This window comes from Apodemus sylvaticus, chromosome 7, assembly GCF_947179515.1.
Source record: "Apodemus sylvaticus chromosome 7, mApoSyl1.1, whole genome shotgun sequence".
NCBI classification, from domain to species: Eukaryota; Metazoa; Chordata; class Mammalia; order Rodentia; family Muridae; genus Apodemus; species Apodemus sylvaticus.
The window spans coordinates 16676721-16698950 of NC_067478.1; the positions used below are offsets into that span (position 1 = coordinate 16676721).

Here is a 22230-nt window from a genome sequence, read left to right on the forward strand (position 1 = left end):
TATATTTACACAATGGAATACTACTCAGCAATTAGAAACAATGAATTCACAAAAATTTTAGGCAAATGGTTTGATCTGGAAAATATCATCCTAAGCGAGGTAACCCAATCACAAAAGAATACATATGGAATGCGATCTCTGATAAGTGGATATTAATTAGCCCAGAAGCCCTGACTACCCAAGGCACAAATCGCCTAACAAATGACTCCCATGAAGAAGTATGGAGAAGGTCCTGATCCTGGAAAGGATTGATCTAGCATTGGAGGGGAATATAAGGACAGAGAAAAAAAGGAGGGAGGTGATTGGAGAATGGATGGAGAGAAGAAGGTTTATGGGACATATTGGGAGGGGGGATCCGGGAAAGGGGAAATTATTTGGAATGTAAACAAAGAATATAGAAAATAAAAATATTTAAAAAAAAAAAAAAAGGAACAATCCGTGCTCTTAACCACTGAGCCATCTCACCAACCCCTTATTTATTTATTTTTTTACACTCCAGATTTTATTACCCATTCCTAGTCCACCCTCACAACTATTCTACATCCCCTACCTCCTCCCTACCCCCCTGTCTCCACAAGGATATACCCACCCCTTACCCCTCACCCAACCAGACCTCTAGACTCCCTGGGGCCTCCAGTCTTTTAAAGGTTAGGTACATCATCTCTGGCTGAACCGAGACCCAGCAGTCCACTGCTGTATGTGTGTTGGGGGCCTCATATCAGCTAGTATATGCTACCTGGTTGGTGGTCCAGTGTTTGAGAGATCTTGGGGGTTCAGGTTAATTAAAACTTCTGGTTCTCCTACAGGGTTGCCTTCCTCCTCAACTTCTTCCAGCCTTTTCCTAATTCAACCAAAGGGGTCAGCAGCTTTTGTCCATTGATTGAGTGAAAATATATGCATCTGACTCTTTCAGCTGCTTGTTGGTTCTTCTGGAGTGTGTCATGCTCGGTCCCTTTGTGAGCACTCCATAGCCTCAGCAATAGCGTCAGACCCTGGGACCTCCCCTTGACCTGGATCCCACTTTGGTCCTGTCCATGGACCTTCATTTCCTCAGGCTCCTCACCATTTCCATCCCTGCAGTTCTTTATGGCCTTCTCTTGCTTTTCATTGCTGGGTAGCTCTAGGCAATAAGAAAATCCTTACTTTGAGTCAGCTCCAGTCTGTTTACTCTGTATACAGTAAAGAGCCATAGAAGAAGAATTAAATCTTTTTTTCAAATGTTTTTAAGAAAGCTTTCATGTCTTCTAGAAATGCCCTTAAAGCAAGTATATTTCTCTCTGTATCTGTCCCTGTCTTGTCTTGTACTTGGGTTATCTTTCCATAAAGCTGCTTTTTAGTTATGTTTCCCCCCTTTCTACATAGTCATAAAAGGAGAATGGTATCAAGGTTGTTCTTTTTTTCTGTCTTCTTTTAATACCACATATCTACACTAAGTAAAGGCCTCTGTCATGTACTGTTCTTCTTGCTTACATGGTACCATGTAACAGGACATGGGTGGAATTCAGTCACATGGCTTTCTGGACTTTGCTTGACTCTCTGAACATCCTTAAAACTTAATATTATTTATGACTATTGTAAAAGGTATTGTTCCCCTAATTTATTTCTCAGCCTGTTTATTATTTAAGTATAGGAAGGCTACTGATTTGTTTGAGTTAATTTTATATCCAGCCACTTTGCTGAAGTTGTTTATCAGTTTTAGGAGTTCTCTTGTGGAATTTTGGGGGTCACTTAAGTATATGATCATATCATCTGCAAATAATGATATTTTGACTTCTTCCTTTGCAGTTTGTATACTTTGACCTCCTTTTGTTGTCTAATTGATCTAGCTATATCAATTTCAAGTACTGTGTCGAATAAATATGGAGAGAGTGAGCAGCCTTCTCTGGTCCCTGATTTTAATGGGATACCTTCTAGTTTCTCTCCATTTAAATTGATTTTGGCTACTGGTTTGCTGAATATTACTTTTACTGTGTTTAGGTATGGGTCTTGAATTCCTGGTCTTTCCAAGACTTTTAACATGAAGGGATGCTGAATATTGTCAAATGATTTTTCAGCATCTAATGAAATGATCATATGGTTTTTTTTTCCTTTGAGTTTGTTTATGTAGTGGATTACATTGATGGATTTCCATATATTGAACCATCCCCACATTCCTGGGATGAAGCCTACTTGAGCATGGTGAATGATCATTTTGATATGATCGGTTGGCAAGAATTTTATTGAGTATTTTTGCATGGATATTCATAAGGAAATTGGTCTGAAGTTCTCTTTGTTTGGTCTTTGTTAGGTTTAGGTATAAGTATAATTGTGGCTTCATAAAACGAATTGGGTAGAGTTCCTTCTGTTTCTAATTTGTGGGATAGTTTGTAGAGTACCAGTAGTAGGTCTTCTTTGAAGCTCTGATAGAATTCACCACTAAAATCATCTGGCCCTGAACTTTTTTCTGGTTGGGAGACTGTTAATGGCTGCTTCTATTTCCTCAGGGCTTATGGGGCTATTTAGATGATTTATCTGATCTTGTTTTAACTTTGGCACCTGGTATATGTCTACAAAATTGTCCATTTCATCTAGATTTTCCAATTTTGTTGAGTATAAGCTTTTGTAGTAGGATCTGATTTTTTTTTTAATTTCCACCATTTCTGTTGTTTGTCTCCCTTTTCATTTCTTATTTTATTAATTTGGGTGCTGTCTCTGTGCCCTCTTGTTAGTCTGGCTAAGGATTTATCTATCTTGTTGATTTTTCTCAAAGAACCAGATCCTGGTTTTGTTGATTCTTTGTATAGTTCTTTTTGTTTCTATTTGGTTGATTTCAGTCCTGAGTCTGATGATTTTCTGCAGTCTACTCCTCTTAGGTGTATTTGCTTCTTTTTGTTCTAGAGCTTTCAGGTGTACTATAAAGCTGCTAGTATAAGCTCTCGCCAGTTTCTTTTTGAAGGCACTTAGAACTATGAATTTTCCTCTTAGCACTGTTTCATTGTGCCCCATAGGTTTTTTTGGGTGGGGGATGTTTTTTGTTTTTTGGTTTTTTTTGTTTTTTTGGATTTGGTTTTTTGTTTTTTGTTTTTCTTCGAGACAGGGTTTCTCTGTATAGCCCTGGCTGTCCTGGAACTCACTCTGTAGACCAGGCTGGCCTCAAACTCAGAAATATGCCTGCCTCTGCCTCCTAGAGTGCTGGGATTACAGGTGTGTGCCACCACCGCCCGGCTCCCATAGGTTTTAATATGATGTGTTTTCATTTTCATTAAATTCTAAAAAGTTGCCAGGAAGTGTTGGCACATGCCTTTAACCCGACACATGAAGAAATTCGGATGGCCAAGAGGCACCTTTAGAAGTGCTCAACATCATTAGTCATTAGGGAAATGCAAATCAAAACAACCCTGAGAAAAAGCAATTCTTAAATTCATTTGGAATAACAAAAATCCCAGGATAGTTAAAACTATTCTCAATAGTAAAAGAACTTCAGGGGGAATCAATATCCTAGACCTCAAGCAGTATTGCAGAGCAATAGTGTTAAAAACTGCATGGTATTGGTACAGTGACAGGCAGGTAGATCAATGGAATAGAATTGAAGACCCAGAAATTAGCCCACACACCTATGGTCACTTGATCTTTGACAAAGGAGCTAAAATCATCCAGTGGAAATAAGATAGCCTTTTCAACAAATGGTGCTGGTTCAACTGGTGGCTAGCATGGAGAATGTAAATCATCCATTCTTACCTCCTTGTAGTAAGCTCTAGTCCAAGTGGATCAAGGACCTCCACATAAAACCAGACCCATTGAAACTAATATAAAAGAAACTTGGAAAGAGCCTTGAGCACATGGGCACAGGGGAAATTTTCCTGAACCTAACACTGATAGTTTATGCTCTAAGATCAATAATTGACAAATGGGACCTCATAAAATGCAAAGTTTCTGTAAGGCAAAGGACACTGTCAATAGGACAATCCGGCAACCAACAAATTGGAAAAAGATCTTCACCAACCCTACATCAGATAGAGGGCTAATATCCAATATATACAAAGACCTCAAGAAGTTAGACTCCAGAGAGCCAAATAACCCTATTAAAAAATGGGGTACATGCCAGGCGGTAGTGGCACACGCCTGTAATCCCAGCACTCTGGGAGGCAGAGGCAGGTGGATTTCTGAGTTCGAGGCCAGCCTGGTCTACAGAGTGAGTTCCAGGACAGCCAGGGCTATACAAAGAAACTCTGTCTCAAAAAAAAAAAAAAAAAAAAAAAAACACAAATCCAAAAACAACAAAAATGGGATACAGAACTAAACAAAGAATTTTCACCTGAGGAATATTGAATGGCTGAGAATCACCTAAAGAAATGTTTAACATCCTTAGTCATCAGGGAAATGCAAATCAAAATGCAACCCTGAGATTTCACCTCATACCAGTCAGAATGGCTAAGATCAAAAACTCAGGGGACAGCAGGTGCTGGAGAGGATGTGGAGAAATAGGAACACTCCTCCACTGCTGGTGGGATTGCAAGCTGGTACTACCACTCTGGAAATCAGTCTAGGCATGATACTACCAGAGGACCATGTTATACCACTCTTTGGCATATACCCAGAGAATCCCCCAGCATGTAATAAGCACACATGTTCCACTATGTTCATAGCAGGCTTATTTATAATAGCCAGAAGCTGGAAAGAACCCAGATGTCCTTCAACAGAGAAATGGATACAGAAAATGTGGTATATTTATTTACATAATGGAATACTACTCAGCTATTAAAAACAATTTATGAAATTCTTGGGCAAATGGGTGGCACTGGAAAATATCATCCTAAGTGAGGTAGCCCAATCACAAAAGAACACACATGGTATGCACTCACTCATCAGGGGATATTAGCCCAGAAGCTCAGGAATACCCAAGACACAAGTCACATATCTAATAATGCCCAAGAAGAAGGAAGAATAAAGTATGAATACTCTGGTCCTTCTTAGAAGGGGGAACAAAATACCCACAGAAGGAGATACAGAGACAAAGTGTGGAGCAGAGACTATGGGGAAGATCATCCAGAGACTACCCCACCTAGGGATCTATCCCATATACAGTTACAAAACCCAGACACTATTGTGGATGCCCACAAGTACTTGCTGGCTGGAGCTGAATATAGCTGTCACCTGGGAGACTCTATTAGTGCATGACAGATGCAGAGGGGGCACTCTCGGCCAGCCATTGAACTGAGCACGGGGTCCCCAGTGGGGAAGCTAGACAAAGGACCTAAGGAGCTAAAGGGGTTTGCAGTGCCATAGAAGGAACAACGATATGAGCCACCCAGTACTCCCAGAGCTCCCAGGGGCAAAATCATCAACCCAAGAGTACACATGGAGTTACACATTGCTCCAGACATGTAGACAGCAGAGGATGGCCTTGTTGGACATCAAAGGGAGGAGAGGCCCCTCATCCTGGAAAGGCTCAATGCAGCAGTGTAGGGGAATATCAGGACAGGGAAGCAGCAGGAGTGTGTTGATTGGGGAACAGGGGGAAGGGAGATTGCTTATGGGACTTTCAGGGGGGTGGGGAACCAGGAAAGGGGAAATCATTTGAAATGTAAATAAAGAATATATCTAATTTTAAAAAAGAGATATTAAAGAAAAGTGATTGTTACTTTCTGTTATTTTTGTTATTAGAGGTGGAATTGTTTGTGTGGCTATCTTTTTGTATTTTTTGAAACATCTTCATGCTTTCTCTAGGGTTTAATTTCCCATCTTGTGTTGATATTTTCCATCTATTATCCTTTGTCGAGCTGGGTTTGTGGAAAGATACTGTGTAAATTTGGTTTTGTCATGGAATATTTTGTTTTCTCCGTCTAAGGTATTTGAGAGTTTTCCTGGGTATTGGGCTGGCATTTATGTTCGCTTAGGGTCTTTATGACATTGCCCGGGATCTTCTAACTTTCATAGTTTGTGGTGAGAAGTCTGGTGTAATTCTGATAGGTCTGCCTTTATATGTTACTTGATCTTTATGAAATTTTTAAGAAAATATAAAAATTGTTATTTTTGTTTTCTGCTGCCCAACCATGAAGAATTACTAAAATGTAGATATTCTGGAACAATATAGCTTGCAAGTTTCTAGCTGGGTTTATAAATTAACAGACTTTTCAGCTTCTCTAATCACTAGATGTTAAAAGACTGCTGGAACAGGGCTCTAGCACTCTATGGGCCCACTGTTTTGTTACTTTTTCATTGGTGTGATCAAATACCCAATTAAGACTTATTTTGGCTAACAACTCAGAGGAATAGTGTTCACCATGGCAGAGAAGGCATGGCATCATGGTAGCTGGGTCTGTGGCATAGACTAATAAATAAGGAAAGGAGGAGACATGTCCTTATCTGACTTTCTCCTTTCACATCCTTTAAAAGAATTAAGTTACATTTATTTGATTATTTGGGGTGTTCGTGGAATGTGCATGTGGAGATTAGAAAACAACATTTTCCTAAACTAACAGTCACCTATTGGAACTGAATTTTCTGCACTAAACCTGACAGCCAGATTCTAAAGGCTAAGAGTTGTTTTCTTCTATGTACTTCAAGTAACTGGTCCACTGTGTTAACCTTTCTATTTTCTGAGATAACATACCATTTCTTTAATTAGAAGACAGTCTTGGGGCTTGAGTCTATTCTCTTAAAGGAGAATTACTTTGTTGATAAGCATCAGCCAAATTACAAGGATCCATCATAATTACATTTTGCTCTTAAGCCATTTGTTGAGAACACTGTCTTCTGTGTTACTCATAAACTGTTAATGGCAAATGTCATGGCTGGAAGGAACTAGAAGGCATACGAGGTGCTGTATAACCTAGGACTAGTCCAGATTTCTTTGACCTTCTATAAGGCAGCAGTCCCTATTTCAGACCCCACCTGTAATGTAATCTAATGTAAGATTGCAGGAGATTTCCTTAAATGTCCTTCCCTTCTGTCTTAGTGAAGAGACACCATGACCAAGGCAACTTTTATAAAAGACAGCATTTAATTGGGGCTGGCTTACAGTTTCAGTCCATTATCTCATGGCAGGAAGTAAGGCATCATCTGGGTAGATATGGTTCTAGAGAAGGAGCTGAGAGTTCTATATCTAGGACACTACTGTCCACAGGCAGCCATGAGAAGGGTCCCTTTCACACGGGGTGGAGCTTGAGCACTAGGAACCCTCAAAGCCCACCTACACAGTGACACAATTTCCTCCAACAAGACCACACCTCCTAATAGGGCCACTTCCCATGGGCCAAGCATATTCAAACTACCACACCTTCTTAAAATAAAGTTGAGGGTAGTTATACCAGGTGTGTTGGCATATAACTATAATCCCAGCACTCCAGGGGATTTGCAGGTGATCTGTGAGTTTGAGGCCAGCCTAGGTCAAACAGCAAGATCCCACTTCAAAAAGATTAAAAAGTAATTAAAGTATATTCTTGCATTTGGGGTTTTTCATTTTCTATCCTTAAAAAAAAAGGAAGGAACTGGAGGGATGGCTCAATAGTTAAGAGCACTGGCTCCTCTTGCAGAGAACCTGGTTCAGTTCCAAAAAGAGATTATTAAAAAGAAAGTGCTGCCGGGCAGTAGTGGCACACACCTTTAATCCCAGCACTTGGGAGGCAGAGGCAGGCAGATTTCTGAGTTCGAGGCCAGCCTGGTCTACAGAGTGAGTTCCAGGACAGCCAGGGCTACACAGAGAAACCTTGTCTCGAAAATAAAAAAAAAAAAAAAAATTTAAAAATTAAAAATTAAAAAATAAATAAAGTGCCTATTCAGAGTTGGAATCACCTGTCACCTGATTTTTTTTTGTTTGTTTGTTTTATAGTGTTGGGGGTTGTTTTGTTTGGGGGGGGTGTTACGGGGTTGTTTGTTTGGGGGGTTGGTTTTGTTGTTTGGGTTTGGTTTTTGTTTGCACTTACATTCTTGTTATGTGAATTTCTGGCCATCTTTAATTCCTCTCCATTACTTTTCCTCTCACTTTTCTAGGCCCTGGAGTACCTTTTCAAGTTCATTGTGCAGTCACGAATCTTGTATTCAAGAGCCACATGTGGGATGGAAGAGGAGCAATTCCGGTCTAGTATCCAGGAACTTTTCCAGTCCATCCGGTTTGTGCTGAGTCTGGACAGTAGAAACTCAGAAACACTCCTCTTCACTCAGGTCTGTGAACTGTGGTAAATAGTGTGAGGTTTGTTCCTGCTGGTGTGTTGTGTTGTGTTGTGTTGTGTTGTATTGTTTGGGTAATTCTCTAAATTAAATTCTTTCTTTGACAAATTTACATATAGCTTCTGATTGCTTTTTCTCCAATCCTCTTTTATCTTCTTTCCATTCTTAACAACTCTGCTCTTCCTTACCAGTCCTTTTCCAAGATTCTTGACTTTTATTTTGGTTTTGTGGCCTATTTAGTTTAATCATGACTATCTATGTGACATTGGCTTGGAACTATCTATCACTACCTGGTAGAGTACCCAGTGGGTACACAACTGGAGGCAGTAACTTCCCCTCTTCTTTGAAGCTATTAGTAGCAAGTTAGTAGTAGGGGTAGAACCCCTGAGACCCTCCTCCATCTATGCCTTACTATTAACAGTCATATTCTGGAGCAGACATCTACAGCTACTGTGTAGAGGAGCTGTTGCTGCTGGGATTCTTTGTCAGAGCAGGTGATATCTTTGTCCTGATTTCCAGAAATAAAGAAATGGTGAAAAGATTTTTTTGTGTTGGGAAAGAGGTGATTTCTAAGTAAATGTTTGGTAGAAAAAAATGCCACCTTTACTTGCTTCAGCTATGAGGTATGAAAGAGTTTAATGGCTATATCCTAGAAAAGCAGCAGAAATTTGTTATTATAAATTCTCTTTAGGCCAAACTTGTTACCATTATTATTGTTAGGAACATCATAGGGAATATTTAAAATATATAGGGTACTTTATTTCCTAGTTTATTTTATTATAACTTGTCTATTATAGATGTTAAGAATGGGGTAGATTGAAAGCTAATGGGAATAATTGAATTCATTGACTAAGAATTAGAGGTAGATTCTATTCGGAATATCAGTATTAGAAAGAAATTTTCTTTGTCATATCAGTTTCCTAACCGGCTAGTCTATTACCTTTACCAAGCCTACTTATGCTATGATAAATCAAATATTCATTACTCCATCCACATAGGGGTTATTTTCCTCTTATCAAATTAGTAATTGTTTATCTCATGGATTATATAATTCTTTGACACCTTGAAGCTAATTATACCAAAAAATGTCAGCAGAGATCAGACAGCTTCTTTATGTCTATCCATTCCATTATGGCGTGTTATTGTATGGTATTAGTGAAAGTGTATATTCAATCCCTATCTCATTTCAGGTTAGAATAGTATGTGTGGGTTTGGGTTGTTTTGTTGTTGTTTGTTTGTTTTTGTCTTTCACTTGCCTCTATATTGTCGTTTGATACCCAGGAATTGCCTTTAGGTTCCTTGGCCAAAGACCAGGTGATCTTTTGGAGCTACATACCATAAAGGATCCTCAAGGCTTTCAAGAGCTGCTCCTAGGAATCTCCTCCCATGATCTCACAGAAGTACCACAAGAAACTCATTGTTTTATCCCTAACTTTGCTCCAGTCTAATAGGGTCCAAGGATGCTTACTGCTTCTTCCCCCCACCAAAAATAGTTACAGGGAGACTGAAAGTAGCTAACAGAGCAGAGTAGATATTCTTTCTGGGTATTTGGCAATGCTTTGTACAACCATGGTATTCCTATTACATTGGGACAGATGGCTTAGAGCTGCCTCGTAAACCTAGTAACAGCTTAGATATGTTTAGGGTTCAGATCTTATTCTTTACTGCCAAACTTATGTTTCATGAGTTTCAGAACTCTTGGAAAATTTACTATTCAATTAGACTTTTTATCTTTGATCATGACTGTCAGAAGTTTGAGAGTGTGTCTTTGTGTCCTGGGGCATAATTACAGGAAAGTTTACCATTTAAGGCAAGAAATAGTGTTACTACTGAGTAAGACATACTTACCTCACTCATTTTGTTTTTTATATCTGATTTGCTTATATGCTTGTGTGCTGGTTTTAACTGTAAAACTATTTCCCTGACATTTCATGGAAGTATTAACCTGAAGACATAATTCATATTATACTGTAGTCTGGCTTTACCATAAAGGACAGTAATACAAGCCTTTCCTATGACATAAATTTTCACTCGGTACACCATTATCTACTACCTGATAAATCATTTAAGGAAAATATCCTCCCCCAACCCCAGCTCCCTTGTTAAAAGTGAGCTTTTACCTTCTGTACTGAAGGTGCCACTTTATTTCCCTTTTTAAATTTCGTTTGTATTGGTGGTATAAGAAGACTTGGAAGTACAAGACGTTTCCCTCATCGTGCTTTCAATAAATACAGGAAGAAAGTAAGAAACAGCTCATCTTAGCTTTTTTTCTTGCTGCTGTGTTTAAAATATCACAAAGGCAACTTAAAGGAGAAAGGGGTTGCTCTGCTTATTAGTTAAAGGTGCAGTTCATCATAGTGGAAGTCAAGGCAGCAGGAGACTGAAGCAGCTGGTCACAGATACCTAGTCAAGAAGCGGAGAGGAGTGAGTGCATGTTGCTGCTCAGCTCTCTTTATTACACAATTCAGGATCCATCCCTTCCCCAGGAAACAGTCCTGTGTACAATAAAAATGGGTCTTCCCACATCAGTTAACAGAATTAAGATCTATTAATCTCTCATAGACAAGTCTAGAGACCCATCTCCCAGGTGATCCTAGACTTTGCAAATTGACAATTAACATCTTATTAGCATTTATTGAAGACATAGTGTGTTCTAGGCACTCTACTGGAATCAATGCACCTAATTTTCCTCACATACTAATAATAGCTTTATCCCTAGTTTGTAGATGAAAAAACAAGGATTAGGGCAACTCATCCAACATATAGCAGGCAAATGACAAAACTGAAAATTTATTTATATTAGTTTTGTTATGTCTTCCAGGCTGATCTTAAAGTTGCCATCTTCTGCCTCAACTTCCTGAACACTTAAAATTACAGACATGAAACACCACACCTGGCTTAAAGCTGGAATTTGAACTCATATGTGTCTTATTTAAAAATCTATTATTTTTTCTCCTATACTGTTCTGCCTCTCAAAAGTTATGAATCAATATTATCAGATTGGGCCAGCAAGATGGCTCAGCAGGTAAAGGCTCATGATGCCAACCCTGATGACCTGAGTTTGATCTTCGGGTCCCACATGGTAAAATAAAAGAACCATTAGATGATTATATACAGATATCACTATCACTGGAAAGTAATCTGTTCTTAAAGCTGGGTTACTGGTATTAATGGAGTCTAGCTGGTTCTGCTGGAAGGCACTCAGCTTCTGCTTACTCTTCCCTTTCTTGGAGGTTTCTGGTTTGTGTTAGAAACTAAAATTGAAAAGTCAAGAGCTTAGTCATAAACTAAAAAGTTTAAATCCATTTTAGGAGGAAAAGTAGCTGTTTCTCTTAAGCTACATTGTGTAAATTTCTCCTTATACTTCCTTCTATCACCTGCAAATGCCTGAGCAAGTTGTGAAAGTTTCAGTGGCCTGAGCCCTAGTGAAAATCCCTGGCTTTAGTTTTGAATTTCCTTTCCCCATGCTCTTAAGAGTCCTTTAGGTGACTGGGCAGTGGTAGCACACACCTTTAATCCGAGCACTTGGGAGGCAGAGGCAGGTGGATTTCTGAGTTCAAGACCAGCCTGGCCTACAGAGTGAGTTCCAGGACAGCCAGGGCTTCACAGAGAAACCCTGTCTCGAAAAACCAAAACAAACCAAAAATACTTCAAAAAAAAAAAAGAGTCCTATAGGACTGAGTAGAGTCAAGGGCTGCTGCAGTGCCTTCTAAAACTCTTTCACCCTCATACCTTTGAACATACAAGATAAACACAAACAGGACTCAGCTAACTGCAGCTTCACTTGCTCCTACAGGCTGCACTACTCAATTCCTTCCCCACCATCTTTGACGAGCTGCTGCAGATGTTTACTGTACAAGAGGTAGCAGAGTTTGTGAGAGGCACACTGGGAAGCATGCCTAGCACGGTGCACATCGGGCAGTCGATGGATGTGGTGAAGCTGCAGTCCATTGCCAGGACAGTGGACAGTCGCCTATTTTCATTTTCAGGTAAATTAAGTTGAAAAGAGTCAGTTTTTATTTCTTCCCTTCCTGGATGGTAGCCAGAGTTTAAACAGTTCAAAGTATCACTTTAACAATCATATAATAAGAAATCAGTGATCCTGAAAGTGTAGTGATTTTAGTAAACTACATGAGAAATTCAGCCAAGATTTAGGCCTGCTCACCTCTCTCACAATTTACTCTTAGGAACCCAAACCTTAGGGCAAGCTCATAAGATGTCATGTTGGTCCATTCATGCTGTGACTATAAAATTCCATAAGCTAGGTGACTTTAAAAACAACCAATAGTGTGGATATAATACCAGGTGGATCTTTGTGAGTTACAGGGCAGCCTAAGCTACATAGTAAGACTTTGTCATACTATACATACACCTAACTAGGACACATGCCTGAAACTCAGCATATAAAAAATAAAGACTGTTCTTGGCTCCATAGGAACTTAAAGGTCAACCTGGTGTACATGGAACCCTGTCTCAAAAAAACAAAACAAAAAAGCACAAATACTTAATTTTTACAGTCCTAAAGATTTGAAGTCCAAGATCAAGGTACAAGTAGGTTTGATATCTAGTTGAATCTATTTCCTGTTTCATAGGTATCTCTCTTCTCTGTTTTATCACCTAGCAGAAATAGCAAGAAAACTCTCTGAGATATCTTTTAAAGGGCCATTAGTCTAAGGCAGGCGAGGTAGCACACACTCCTCATTTCAGCACTTAGGAGGCAGAGACAGAAGAATCTCTGTGCAGTCAAGACCACCGTGATCTACATAGCAAGCTCCAGGCCAAGTAGGCCTATACAGTAAGACCCTGTCTCAAGAGGAGGTGAGGTACTAATTTCATTCATGAGGATAAAGTAATCATGACATTATCACTTGGAAGTTATCCCACTTCAGATGTTGTCACACTGGGGATTAGGCTTTGATGTATGAATTCAATAGGGACATAAACATGCAATATGTAGTGGGTGGGCCTTGGTCTCCCACACAGGTATAGCCATATGCTGGCTGGCTATGGAATCCTGTCTCAACACTAGTCAGATGAAAGAACAAAGGGAAGGACAGAGGACAAAACAAAAATGCCCAGGCCAAGAAGACAAGGATAAACTAACAGTTTAAAAGGCCCTGAAAGGGGACCTGGGAAACTCTATGCTTGCTTATTTCTTTGGCTCACCAGTCAGATAGATATTCATTCATTTCCTCCACACCTCTTTCTCTAAGAGAGAAGTAGACAGAAAAACTTTCATAGTCCCTAGGTGGACAGGAATAACTGATACTTCAGGAATTCAGGATACCTTTCAGAGGCTTTGGATTTATCCCTGAAGCTATTGCTTATAATCAATTTCAACCTACAGCACCATCAGATAGGAGCCTGATTATTTAGGTAGGTTACCAGTGTTCTAAAAGAAACCTCTAAGCACAAGAATAAATCTGAAGCATCAGCAGAAAAAAGTTATCTGAATTTTTATAACTACAATTTTAGATATGAATTTTTAAATTTTGACTTCAAAGCATAAGAACAAGTTGTTAGTTCAATGCTATGCACACTTGGAATGCTGAGGAGACGCTACCACTGAGGCAGCTGCAGGAGTGATGAGTAGCACTGCCATTGAGGGAACCAGCCCTTCTCCATAACTGTGGACAATGTACTTCTTCCTGCCTCAGACTGAAAGATGTTACCAGTGACTTGGAAACTGTCACTAAATCCACTGTTTACAACTCTCTCTTTATATACTGTCTCAAAAAGTTTCTTTCAAAATACAGAAAATAAAACAGACCCTGCTCTCACTGATATTTTTACTTCTGTTATTTTTGTATGCGTTCAGCTGCTTGATGAACTTAAGAAAATTCATGTAATGTCGGACTGTGTAATTAAATTTTACGATAATCCCCCACCAAGATTTAATTTGCATTTTATTCTGATTTAATGTTCACATTATAGCATCTTCCCTAAAATAGGCTTTTTATCAGTGATATATAAACAATTCTCTGAGCATACCAATTGTCTTTGGCGTGTTCTAACAACAAAGTGCTATTCTATCTGAAAGCAGTGATCAGTTCTTATAAATACTTCTGTAATTTGTGTTTTAATCTAAAATACAGTAATTAACTCTTTATCTCAACATCCTTCAAAATATAAAACAGCTGTCACACTTATTTTTTAACATCATACTTGACAAAACAATGTCAAAACTCTTATATGTCATATAATTTATCTTTAGCTTAACTTTGTTATTTCTGGGGTCTGGAGAGATGGTTTACTGGTTAAGAATATCTCCATGTACTAAACTTCACTCCAAGTGGATCAAGGACCTCCATGTAAAACCAGACACACTGAAACTAATAGAAAAGAAACTGGGGAAGACCCTTGAGGACATGAGCACAGGGGAAAAGTTCCTGAACAGATCACTAATAGCTTATGCTTTAAGATCAAGAATTGACAAATGGGACCTCATAAAATTACAAAGTTTCTGTAAGGCAAAGGACACTGTTAAAAGGACAAAACGGCAACCATCAAATTGGGAAAGGATATTCACCAACCCTACATCTGATAGAGGGCTAATATCCAATATATATAAAGAACTCAAGAAGTTAGACCCCAGGGAACCAAATAACCCTATTAAAAAATGGGGTACAGATCTTAACAAAGAATTTTCACCTGAAGAAATTCGGATGGCTGAGAGGCACCTTAAGAAGTGCTCAACATCATTAGTCATTAGGGAAATGCAGATCAAAACAACCCTGAGATTTCACCTTATACCAGTCAGAATGGCTAAGGTCAAAAACTCAGGAGACAGCAGGTGTTGGCGAGGATGCAGAGAAAGAGGAACACTCCTCCACTGCTGGTGGGGCTGTAAGATGGTACAACCACTGTGGAAATCAGTCTGGAGGTTCCTCAGAAAACTGGACATGACACTTCCAGAGGACCCTGCTATATCTCTCCTGGGCATATACCCAAAGGATTCCCCGACATGCAATAAAGACACATGCTCCATTATGTTCATAGCAGCCTTATTTATAATAGCCAGAAGCTGGAAAGAACCCAGATTCCCCTCAAAGGAGGAATGGATACAGAAAATGTGGTATATTTACACAATGGAATACTACTCAGCAATTAGAAACAATGAATTCACAAAATGTTTAGGCAAATGGTTTGATCTGGAAAATATCATCCTTAGTGAGGTAACCCAATCACAAAAGAATACACATGGAATGCAATCTCTGATAAGTGGATATTAATTAGCCCAGAAGCCCTGAATACCCAAGGCACAAATTGCATAACAAATGACTCCCATGAAGAAGTATGGAGAGGGTCCTGATCCTGGAAAGGGTTGATCTAGCATGAGAAGGGAATATAAGGACAGAGAAAAAGGAGGGAGGTGATTGGAGAAGGGATGGAGAGAAGAAGGTTTATGGGACATATGGGCAGGGGGGATCCGGGAAAGGGGAAATCATTTGGAATGTAAACAAAGAATATAGAAAAAAGAATACTAATTGCTTTTGCAGATGGTCTAGGTTCAATTTCTAGCAACAACCATCTGTAATTCCATTCCCAACAAACCCAATGCCCTCCTCTGACCTCTCTGGGTATTGCATATATATGGTATGCAGACAAAACACCCATATGCATGATGAAAACGAAAGAAATTATTTCTGAAGTTCATATGAAACTGTTAGATGTGGTCAAATATAAACATTAAATCCATGACTGAGGTTATTGATAATCTGAGTTATTATGGACAGATAGGACAGTATCTGCAGGGGTATACAATCGCTACCACAAAAGTTTATGATGCCAGAAACTTGTATTTTACTTAGTAAGAAAGGCCACTAACAAACCATTCTATAGAAGGAATACCAGGCCTGTCAGAAGAGGAGTCAGTCTGCTTAAGAACTAGAAATGAATTAGTAAGAGAGCTTGAATATAATTCAGCCTGACTGAATTAGGGTTCCAAATATGATTTCTTGTTCTTGAAATGCTATTCTGGTAACGATGAAGAAAAAGAAAGATATTCTAATATATGCATTAGGATTGGTATAAGAGCTCACTATCAAAGGCTATGACAAGCTAATATGATACTCCTATTCCATTCATTGTTGTGAGCATACCAAAGCAGTCCAAAAAGCCCATGACCCAAAAGAGATAGGCCAAATGGTTTGACATGGTGAATGCATGCTGGGTTAGGAGTGGCAGGCCTCAAATACATGGCATGAAGAGCAGCAGTTAGCAATTGCTAGTAAGCCTATAAATCTAGTCATTGTAGTTCATGATAAATGTGACACATACATTTTCTCTACAAACTGCTTTTAATTTGAAGCTTAACCATTAAAAAGATATCATTTGGAAGCAGACTTCTACTTACATCTTATTATTACACTTGCCATTAGTATAGGGGTCTAAAATAATAATGAGGGAAAAAAAGATGGAGAAACTGTCATAGGATGCCTTATAATTTCTACACACAGACTTGTAGACTTTTGGAAGTGGGTAACCTCTACTATGACTCTGTTCTTTCCCTCATCTCCTTTAAGTCCCACAGTGCTTCTATCTTCTATCAGTAGCTAACTGACCTCCAATGAATGACCTCATCTCTATTTTCTTTCCTAGAATCCCGCCGCATCCTACTTCCTGTGGTTCTTCATCACATTCATCTTCACCTGAGACAGCAGAAAGAGTTGCTAATCTGTTCAGGGATTCTGGGCAGCATCTTCTCCATCGTCAAGACCAGCTCTCTGGTAGTGACCCCACAGCTCCCACCCCCACTTACCTCTGCCCTTATGTTATTGCAGTCAGAAGCAGACCAACAGTGAGCACTTTGTGTACTTCTCAGTCAGGTGTCTTTATTGATGAAAGGCACGTGCCCAAATGAATGTGTACCTAGCATGTTTTCCAGTACAACACATCCTTGGTATGTTAATAGTTATACCACTATAAATGTAACCTAATAAATCATTTCCCACAGTATCAGAAAGGCCAGTCACGCCTCATCTTCAGTTTCTATCAAAAGGGATTAACTCTGGATTCCTGAGAGTTTTCTTAGAATTTAAGTACAAATACCAGGAGGCAGACCCAGACTAGTTGGGGGGATCTTGCTTATTCAGATTTTCAGCTTTCAAATAGTTTGGCTCTAACCATGGCATCCTTACATCTTACAAGATGAGGTTAGGATATGCAAATAAAATAGATCTATTTTTTTCTTTAAGGAAATATGTGGTAGAAGGAGAGAGATTAGTGTAGAGGAAAAGCAAAGGCATGGATGAGAGTAGTATTTGCTTTCATATTCTTTATATACTGTTAATAGAAGAAATGTGTATTATAGAAAACTGAAAGACTATAGGAAATGTATAAAGAGAATGAAAAGCAAAGCATGGGCTTTAGTATAATTTTTTTTTAAGTTAATGCTCCCAGAATAGAATTTGAATTGCATTTAAAATGAGGGGTATGACCCAGGTGATATTTACAAAACCTGAATACTTCGGTGGAACAATAGAGGCACCTCAAACAAAGACATGTTTCATTTGGGCAAAAGACAGAAATCAAAAATGAATCACTAGTGTTAAATTAAAGCACCCTCTAATAACAGAGACCCAGCTTTTCAGAAAGTGACTGAGATGGATCTAGCAACCCTATCGTTTGCTCTTTGCTCCAGACAAGACCGGCAATGCTATTTCCCACCAGACTTCATAGAAGCCACACTAAGCACATAATGTCTACAGTAGTCCAAGGTCCTATGTTTGGTAGCCTATTCCTAAAAAAAGGGAATACATTGAAGAGGGTTTAAAATGAAAACCAGTGAAACACCTAAAAGATATAGTTTGGTTGCATTTGGGGGAGTAGAGTGAATAGAATTAATTGGCAGCTGCTTAAACATGTATCAAAGAAAAGAGCATTAAAATCACCTTGATTAATTTAGCTCCAAGAGCCAGTTCCTCAGATGACATGTGGCAGAATATAATTATGTTTGGCAGATGGGTAAAAGGGAGATGAGATTTAAGCTCTGTGAGATCATAGATAAGTCTCTCTAGTCCATGTCAGTATGTCAGGTTCTCAAACAGTGAGTGACACATAGTAAATGTTGACTGACAGATGAGGATGAGGATTATCATCAGCAGTTGTACAGATGTGTTGAAGGACTGGGGATATGGCTCGTTGTGTAAAGTGCTTGCTTTGTAGGCATACAGATGATGTGCATTTGGATCTCTAGCACGCACATAAAAACCTTGCATGATGGTGCATGCGTCTATACCCCAACACTGGGAGAGTATGAATGCAGGAAATAGGAAAGATCCAGGAGGCTTGATGGCCATCCATTCTGGATAAAATAGCAAAGTCCAGGTTTGGCTGAAGACTTGGTCTCCAACAATAATAATGATAGTGATGGTGATGATGTAGAGAACAATAGAAGATGTCTGATGTCGACTTCTGAACTCCACATGTGTTCACACCAGCTGTGTGCATCTGCATACATGTGCAGCACACAGAAATCACACAGACACACAATAAAATTTTATATTTTGGAGAAGGGATAATGGGAATCTCTTTGAAAGATAATTAAAGCCACCCTACAAAATTTGAAATGAGTATGTGATGTCTGTAAAAGGGTAATACAAACTGTTCTAAAATTCTAGTAACTGGAAAGTAGCCTATAGGAGAAGGCATGTTCAGCTTTTATAAAGCTGTAAGAGATATATGGATTTAGAATAGTCTTTCAGATGAACTGAGAATCACAACAGACTGAGAAACTAGAAATGGCCACAGAAGGGGTTTACAGAAATTGAGAAGGGGTGGGGCTTTGACATTTCTCAAACTTCATTATTTCTCAGTGTCACTAGAGACATACCTTCTCTTCACTACACTGGGGAAATCAAGGAAAAACTTTTAAGGGCATGAATCTCTGTTCTGTGTGTCAAAATTAATGTGTCTGCCTGAGATTGAAATGTGTGGCTGGTATTAGTAAAGACAAGGTTGCAGCCACCATGCCTGTACAGGTGAGGCAGGTATGCATCACCTCCTGCCAAAGCCATTGTCCTGGATTTCTTGCACACTTCATATTGGTGAGATCAGTATTTGATCCCTCCTGATGTGGCTTAGTGAGTTGTGCTTCTGAACATCTGCTTAGCCCAGTGCTAATGCTATTCTTTCTCTTGCCACTCCAGGAGGCAGATGTCATGGAGGAGGTAGAAATGATGGTAGAAAGCCTCCTGGATGTTCTCCTACAGACTCTCCTCACCATCATGAGTAAATCACATGCTCAGGAGGCGGTAAGAGGGCAGCGGTGCCCGCAGTGCACAGCCGAGATCACTGTTAGTAACTAACACTCAGGTGTTCTTGCTTTCTTTTCTAACCTGGGGCTCCTTACATTACTCCCATCTCACCACCCCATATTTTCATCTCAGCCTTCTCCCTGCATGGCGGTCATGCACATTACCCTCTTCTTTCTTGACTCATACTCCCTTCCCCTCCACTCTGAAAGCTCTAGCTTCATATTCTCAGGACACTATTTTAGGGAAAGTTCAAGAAATGCTTCTTGTGTGACTTCTATACCTAGCTTCTGTTGGTCTTTGCCTTTAAGCCAAGTCTCTTGTAAATGTAGAGTGAAGCAGTGCAGTCATACAAGAAAGCTGCAGTCTAAGGCTAAAGGCTGTCACCTGTAGGAAACCTCCTATTGCTCCCCTACATGATACAGGACAGAATGATTGTCTCAGAATTTCCTCAAGTCTACAGATTAGCTGGTTTAGTATATAGTATTTATATCTAACTTTTTAACATCAAGAAAAATTGATGTGGTATAATTTCAGAAGTGTTGTTGAATAATGCTCTTATATGACCTAATTGGGGGAAAAACACTGGGAAAGCATCTCAGAAGGGATAGAGAGACCCTTTGGCACCAGACCCCACTTGCACATTCATAGTGAATTTTACAGCCCTCATATGGTGATAAGCAGTTTGTGTGAGCACTTTCAGTTGGAAGATAAGAGATTATAGAACTCTCTTAGAAAAAAAGTCATTTCTAGGGCCAAGCCAGGCTCTAGCATGTCAGGGTGAGCTGTGTTCTAAGACATCTGGGAAATTTTTCTCCTAAGAGCCCCTGATGAAAAACATAGACTTGGTAATTGTTTTACTGTAGGCATTGTCATATTGCACAGGTCCATGGTACTCCATACTAAGAAGTAGACTGTCAGTAGTGAAAATCAGAGTCTGTCTGTTCTAAAACAGATCCTAAAGAAAACATCAACAAATTCAATACCAAAGATTTCAGTTAGAGAACTTTTAATTTGTCTTCAGTATGTCAGAAATTCAAGTAGAGATGAGTGAAACTTAAGTAAAAGAATTTTGAGCTGATAAAATATTTGGATTGAGAATCGGTTCTTTTAAAATGGACTGTCTTGAATAGAGATCTAGAAATTCAATTTACAACAGTAATGACCTTGATGAGCAGCAGGTAAAATCCTTTAAGAAAAATTTACTGAGATTTTTGTTTGAGAGCCCCTGTTGAGGTCACTCTTCGATGTAGGTAAAATTACTATGTACCCTGACATGCCCTATTAGTCTAACCTTCTAATCAACACTAATTGCACAGCCCTTAGCTAGGGGGTCTGACCCTGCTTTAACATTTGACAAATGTTACTAATGAAGTCATTCATTTCTGTAGATTATTATAACTATAACTTGTTGAGTACCTTTTATGTATTAGACTTTGTGCTTCAATGCTATACACACACACACATCTAACCTTTACAGAAAATTAATTATGACTTCTTATGCCCATTTTCAGATAAAAATGAAGTTCATATACATGTATATATTTTGTGTAGTTTCAAAGCTCTAGAAAAGATTCGATACATTAAAAGGCTATTATCAAATTCCCTTGAATTTAGAAACACTTGAAAATCATCTAGGTAAAATACTTCTTTTCTGAGGAAACAGTCTTTTAAGAACCATGCCAGTAAATGCCATAACATGGCCTTTACCATCCTTAAATCTTGGTTTTTGTTGATTTGTTTTGTTTCGTTTTTAGTGTATCCCAATTGACTTTTAAAAAATACCTCATGATAATACTTAAATATGTTTTGAAGCTCATAGCCTGTTCCCTCCTAAAGATCAGTTTCAACTCTTTTACCTTTCTTTTGATGGCTTACATCCATTTTCCCAGGTCATCTGCCCTTCCCCAACAGATGATCCAGATTTTCTCCAGAGGAGAGGATCTTTCTTCCAAGTAGCCTCTACAGACTTCAGAATTGTAATCTGGCAATAAGAGTCTATTTAGCCAAAATGTTGCTGTAGAGAAAATGATATCTCACTTTGCAGTATTCCATATTGTAAGTGAAGGTTTTTTAATAAATCTGTGCTACAGAAACTTCATTACTCCAAAGCACTCCTAAAAAGAAAGTTCGTTTTTAGGAACACAGTTGTCACCTTCCTTCATGAACATTTGGGGCCATCTCAAACCCTCCCTTCTCTTCTTACCCTCTATAATTTGAAGAACAGAGCCTCTGTGACTGGCTGTGCTAAGTGTTTTTGTTTTTGTTTTGTTTGGATTGGTCCCCAGGGTGAATATGTGTCCTGCCTCCTCTCATTGCTCCGTCAGATGTGTGACACCCATTACCAACACCTCTTAGACAACTTTCAGAGCAAAGATGAACTCAAGGTATGTAACAGAGCACCTAGGTTATTGGATTGAGCAGCATGTGTACATATAGCTGAGTATATGATCTCCAGAAGTGGAAATCTGCCAGTGCCCTTCACATAGCCTGACCCCAGGCTAACATTTGAGATTTTTTTCTATAATAGCAGCCTTGTGAACATCTCTCTCTATTAGAGAATAACCTGAAGTACTCTCCCTTTCTTATGTTTTATTCTGTACAAACAAGGCTTTTCTACTTTAATAGCTATACTAATGATTATGCTGATAAATTTCTTTATTTGAATGTAGTTCTAGAAAATATCCCTAGCCAGGGTATACCCTTCCTGCCTTGAGCTGTCAGACTTTGAATCTGAAGTAATGTGGGGTAAATGATACCAAGAAATAAACCTAGAGTCCAGACAACAGGAGAATATTGTCCTTGCTGAGAATATTATCAGCTCCTC

General features: G+C 39.1%; 1 protein-coding gene across 1 annotated transcript in view; it reads left to right on the plus strand.

Annotated features, from left to right (window-relative positions):
* Positions 1–22230, plus strand: part of Dock3 (dedicator of cytokinesis 3) — a 308913-nt gene that overhangs the window by 222512 nt on the left and 64171 nt on the right. Inside the window, exons 23-27 of the mRNA XM_052189224.1 lie at positions 7972–8142; positions 11945–12137; positions 16750–16877; positions 19299–19445; positions 21692–21790. Coding sequence (XP_052045184.1) covers positions 7972–8142; positions 11945–12137; positions 16750–16877; positions 19299–19445; positions 21692–21790 — 738 coding nt within the window. The remainder of the gene's footprint in view (positions 1–7971; positions 8143–11944; positions 12138–16749; positions 16878–19298; positions 19446–21691; positions 21791–22230) is intronic.